Source organism: Euprymna scolopes, chromosome 30 (genome assembly GCF_053919585.1).
Source record: "Euprymna scolopes isolate OS-2025 chromosome 30, ASM5391958v1, whole genome shotgun sequence".
Taxonomy (NCBI): domain Eukaryota; kingdom Metazoa; phylum Mollusca; class Cephalopoda; order Sepiida; family Sepiolidae; genus Euprymna; species Euprymna scolopes.
In genome coordinates this window covers 16,878,854-16,884,964 of record NC_136511.1, presented here as the reverse complement: position 1 = coordinate 16,884,964, position 6,111 = coordinate 16,878,854, and the positions used below count along the sequence as shown (strand labels likewise).

The 6,111-nt window shown below is 35.2% G+C and overlaps 1 protein-coding gene across 1 annotated transcript; it reads right to left on the bottom strand.

The window, feature by feature from the left end:
- Nucleotides 1–2,370: 2,370 nt before the first annotated feature.
- On the bottom strand, nt 2,371–5,885 carry LOC145254673 (uncharacterized). The gene is made up of 2 exons (XM_080113318.1): nt 5,647–5,885; nt 2,371–3,976 (listed from the first exon to the last, which is right to left on the bottom strand). Exon 2 carries the CDS (start codon nt 3,974–3,976, stop codon nt 3,179–3,181), a length of 798 nt encoding a protein of 265 aa, XP_079969444.1. The 5' UTR covers nt 5,647–5,885; the 3' UTR covers nt 2,371–3,178.
- Between the last annotated feature and the right edge of the window lie 226 nt (nt 5,886–6,111).

Genomic DNA, 6,111 nt, shown 5'->3' with positions numbered 1-6,111 from the left:
ACCCTTTTTAGGTCCTTTAATGCCGAATCCAGTGATTGTGAAGAAAAGGTTTTTAATAGAATATGTATATATTTTTTTCGAGTCAGTTTCTATTTAACCGATAGTTGGGACCCTAAAAGGTACTACCACACCGGGTCAGAGGCGACCTGGGAGTAATGGCAATTAAGGGGTGACTCCACACTTCCAGAAGCTGGGGTCTCACCATCGGATATAGTTTAAGGTCATATCCAGGACCAAGAATATGATTTGGAGATTATTGACGAAGATAAGTGTTAAGCTCAGGACTGATCCATGAAGCACGTCAGCATTGATATTTTGAGCTTCAGACTTTTGCCCATCGTTGACTTCTTGTATAAACCTATCGGAGAGGACATTTTCGATGGTTGAGAAAACATTTCCAGATATACCATAGCTGGAAATCTTGTGAAATCGAACTTTATGCCAAACCCTATCAAATATGTTTGATATGTCAAGACTTATTGCTAATGAGAGGAAACCTCCGTTGATAGATTCACTGATTTTTGTGTGAAATTACAGTCAGTACATCAGCTGTAAATCTTGCCGGACGGAAACCACATTGCTTGTTGCTGAATAGTTTTTTTTTTTTTTGCAGAGATGGATGACAATGTATTTAACATGGATTCAAGCAATTTACTCATGACACTAAAGATTAATTTGTCTTTACTGAGATGCAGAAGACCAATCTCCACTATTTTTCAATAGTGGGCAAACTGATTAGGTTTTCTAAGGTGTTAAGAAGTGCTGTAATCACATCTGGGCAGGAGCTGCTAGAAGCCACTTATCTTGCCTTGACAGAGCTCCAAATAAACTTCGTAGTTTAGCGAGATATTCCCCTTTACTGCAACCTCTTTTCCCACAGAAGAGACGCTTCGAGCTTGTATCTGCCTTATCGTTATTTTCATGGCAAGTGCTCGCCTGAGCTCTTATCTACGCCCCCCTCGCCAAACTTTAAAAAAAAAAAAAACACTCGTTTTACTGAAACTACTATCAATTTTCCCCAATCTTTATGCCTAAGTTTAACGTAAATTCCATGAACAAAGCTTCTTTCTTAGACATGCACGCCCGTGGAACTCTCCGTTTCCAGTCGATAACAATATGGTTATCTTCAAGTCTAACGTAAACAAGTTCTTGAGCAGTTTCCCTTAAGTTATCTAATTTACTAAATTTCCACTACAATATTGTCCCATTGACTACTGTACACTCATTAATACTTATTCTCGCGTAATTACAATATATATATATATATATATATATATATATATATATATATATATATATATATATTTTTTTTTTGTATAATATATACAGGAATTTACATCGGTAGTCGGTACCGACGGTTTCAAGCCCGGTAGTTGAGGACTGCTCTTAATGTCCGCCTCAGGCTCTCTTCAGTCGAGAGTCGGCTGAAGAGAGCCTGAGGCGGACATTAAGAGCAGTCCTCAACTACCGGGCTTGAAACCGTCGGTACCGACTACCGATATAAATGTAAATTCCTGTATATATTATACAAAAATTATATATATATATATATATATATATATATATATATATATATGCACACACACACAAAATACAATATATAAAATAATATATAATATAATATATTTATATAATATAATATATACACACAATATATAAACATACAAGATTCAAGCAAGCAATGACATTTGTAGGGTCCAGTTTCATAAAATATTCTGTACCACCTCTCCACAAGAATTTACAACTATTAAGCTAATGTGCATATGATACAGTGGATTTTGTATTATTTAGACGCATGCGTACGATTGTACGTTTCACTGTTCTCGGACATTTAAAACTCATTCAACCTCAATTTACAAGCGAAGGACGTACCAGGCTTTAACCCCAGCATGATCCGAGTGAAAAAAAATTACATATATAGTAAAAAGACGAATTTAATTTTAGTAGAAATTCGTATTAAAATAAATTTACACTTGTATGGTGTTTTTAACTAAAATTTTTAATTATAAATATCAAGTACGTCTTAGACAGTGGATTTCCTATTATACTTAATAGGAGAATTATACAAAGTGTTCAATTTTCTGGATACAATACAGCTTTAATTTTAGTACAAGTAAGATTTACTATTAAACGATTAAGTTTAATTTGAAAATGCAACATTAAATAACTGCAAGAAAAATCCTATTTTCAGCTTATTTTTTTAAGCATTTTCTATTCGCATGTATGATGAGGAATATACTAAGAAGAAAAGGTCCCCTTCCCTGCATTAATCACATTATCAGCATTTTTGAAGCTGATTATATTTACCTATTTGTAAAAGTTACGCTCCAAATATGAATTATGTCTCTCCCATTTCCAAATACGAATAAGCAGGATTTGTAAAATTTAAAATTATTTACTCGTTAAAAAAAGTCACTTGAAATTATTACAGGCGAAGTAAAAATTAAAGTAAAAAATCCCAGGACATTCAAAGTACGTGCTGCTCATATGGTTCAATATTTGAAATTAAGTTTTAACGAGCAGAGCACAACTGAAAGAATAATCGAAATATTTAAAAAATTTAAGATAAAAACTGAACACTAGCAACTAATATTGTAAACATGTGGTTTTGGTAAGGCTCAAGAATTGTTTGGATAGAAAGCAATTGACAGACAAGTTTTGGAGCAGAATAAGAATAAAGTCTTCGATTTTACAAGGAATTAAACATTTTTAGATTCGACAGATAGATTGCTGGCAGAGAGGAGGCGGCGTGCATCGGGGTGTTTCCTCTCTTGTCGGTGCAATTCACATTATCCGAACAACTGATAATGAAGCAAATCACAGAATGTTCAGCCATTTTTTTTTAATCGATAAATGAAGTTTAAGCCGTTTATAAATAACAAAGGGAAATTTATTCTGACGCTTCAGCAACAGTTTCCAGCCACCTTCCTTCATAAAACAGATTTAATTTCGTTAAAAGCTCATCGTTGTTTGAGGAATCGCATTCAAGGTGGATGCAAAGCAACTGTTTGAAGATCTTTTTAGACATACAGTTAGGAGAACCAGAGCCAATAAGAGGAAAAAGTGCAACTCAACAAGTCCAGAGTAGCTAAATCGTTCGCACGAAGTCCTTTTGAGTGTTGGGATATTGTGCAACCATAAAAAAATGTCGAGTTCTTTTGGGAGTTCATTAATGAACTCATCGGAAACGCCAAACAAATGTTCCGTTCGAATTATTTACGCTTTCCTCCAACATTGAACGTCCACGCAACATTCTCAACACTAATTTCGCTCCGCACATCTCTAGAGCACGCAGATAATCCATGATCGAGAATATTTTATAGTTCAACAAAAAGTGCACAGCATTGTCCTGCCCATTCGAGATGGCTATGCACAAGGCGTTTTCTTGTAAATCGTTATCTGCCCTTGGGTCTATGCAATATGGCAGACACGTTTTCATTTCGTCAATATTTCCAGCGGCCACTGCAGATAAAAATGGCTTCACATGATTTAAAATTTTATCATCCAGATAGGCAAATAAATCGGGATGACTGTCGGCAAATGCTATAGACGTAATTTCCTCGATACACTTTCTTAAAATAGAGAGCACATCCGAATATTTCTTTTCTGAGACGTACTGAACACATCTGACGGCCTCGTATACGTCAGCAGCAACAGCTCCACGTTGGAGCAATAAACTGAACGTAGCACCATCAAGATTATTGATGGAGACTCGCAATGGTGATAACCGAGTGTTATCTAACTCGTAACGCTCAGAGATATCAGCCCCACATTCGTCCAACAGATATTTCACGATGTTTGTAAAGCCGAGTTCACAGGTGTATCTGAGTAGAGATTTTTTGTCGACCTTTTGGCAGACAATCGACTGCCGAGTATGCAGCGTTAAGGGATCGATGAGTGAACGGATCCCATGTAGGTCGTTCTTTCTTATTAAATCTACCACTCTCTCTAAGTCAACTCCCAACCTGCTGGCCATCTGAAAGAAAAATGGTAGGATTAGAAATGTACATTATTTGTTCCTGAGGGTTTTTAATATTGTAGTTTTCACAAGGCTTCGACCGTTGCACTTTCGAGCTTTAGTTTACTTTACCTAAAAATTCAAACATAAGTCAAACCCTCGTTATACATTACAGCATCGTTTTGTGGTTTTAAAACTTCAGTTCGAGAGTTCAATCCTTAGAGTCTCCATTTTCATACTCCATTTTGGTAAACACATGAAACGAGTAATGTTCAGGGTTTGAACAGATTAAGTTTCAAATAAAATACAGTAATTTAAGACCGGAGAGTACCACGGTTGAAGACTTGCGAGAGAATAGAGGCAACAAAAATGAAATGATTTGGAAATGTAAATGTATTGTTTAAAATAGTACAAGACTAATTACAGAAACAGTTTGAACATGTATGAACTATTTTAAATCATATTCATTTAAGTGGGATTACGTGTAACAACTTTAAAGTAACAGAATTATATACATACACTCTTGTATATGCATATTATCACTAACCATAGTTTGTAACGCAGTTTTAGTGAAAAGACGAGGCTGTCACACGAAGCTATACCACCATTGGTAACGGCGGTTGCAACGCAGTAGTTCAAGACCTATATCGGCTGAAAATCCAGTTTCCGCCATATCTAGAGATTTCATTTTTCCAGCTTTACGAGGAACTTGGTCAAAATTTGTCAGCCTCCTTTCATCGTCTCATCTTGTGTGCCAGAACCAGGACCTCAAATTAGAGGTGCAGCATTCGTGTTTTGCGAGAAATCTCAAAATTGACATTAAATCGCTGAGCGTTACTCTTAGTTTTTAGGATTAACACTAAAAAATCATGTCGGATAACGAAGATTAGCGACAAATGAGGTGTCCATGCAAACAATTCCAGAAACACTTTCTCTTTAAGCTCCATGCAGGAGTTCGGATTGGATTTATCTATTTTGAATCAAGCGTTTTATCTAGGGGAGCTAACTGGAAATCCCAATTTTCGCCACTTGAGTTCCCAAACTTCCATTAAGAGCGAAATATAAATTAAGGGAAACGTATGGTATCTACATGTTGCAATAATCAAGATATTCAAAAATTAGGAAAAGCGATAAGTTGAAAGTTTTCGAAGACAATTAGCGAACATTGAACAGCTATGAACTAGATAAAACCCATGGTTCAAACTAGCCCTCAACGAAGATCTGCGACGAATGAGATGTCCATGCAGAAAAGACAATTCAGGAAACACGTTCCTTGTTAGCTCTATTCACAATGTCCAAATCTAGCAAAAAAAAAAATTTAATATTAGATTCAGAATTGTGAAAATTAATTCGATAACTTTGTCCGTATTAAATATTGTATTCGGACAACGTTAGTATAAATGTTTGCAAATGTAAGTCTAAGTATTTAGGATTGTGTTAAAGATGGTATTTATTTGCTCCCCCACCGAGCAAATTAGGCACAAGGCCAGTGGATTGTGTTAAAGATGCATTGGAGACTATTCAAATTTCTCAAATCCATAGCCAATAAAGTTTAAAATGAGAACGGAAATGTTTGGCGAGAAATAATAATTAACATAAAATCGACATTATTTAACGTTTAGAAACTCATAGAAAAGCTTCCATTTCGTAGCCGTTAAAAAAAAAAAAAAAAACCCGCCATGCGTTACCTTATGTTTCTTTCCGATAGGCTCTTTAAATGAACAAACTCTTCAATTTTATACTTTCATACGCAGTGCATGCTTGCCATATTTGCATATCTGATTGCTTCGTCTTCCAATGAAAAATTTCCGCTAATGTTGGACAAAGTAATTTAAGTCAAATATTGTTTACCGTCAACATTTTAACAAATGTTGGTGGGTGAGAGGTTCGCGCGTGTGTCGAGTAATACGTGTGTTAATTTTGTGTGGAATAAATATTATATTATAATAACTTTAAATATAAACGATTGGAGCTCTTTTTAACCAATGATCAAGACGATTGTTTCGATTTGATTTTTTTAATGCTCGATTTAATGTTATAACTAGAAATGATACTAATGACTTGATTTTGGTCGCGTCAGTTTCATCGATTTGTATAATATTTCTATAAAGTTATCCCCAAATTAACAATCCTTCTTTTAAATATGAATTAGC

Coding starts and splice junctions, on each gene's coding strand:
- LOC145254673 (XM_080113318.1), bottom strand. CDS start 3,976: ATGGCCAGCAGGTTGGGAGTTGACTTAGAGAGAGTGGTAGATTTAATA.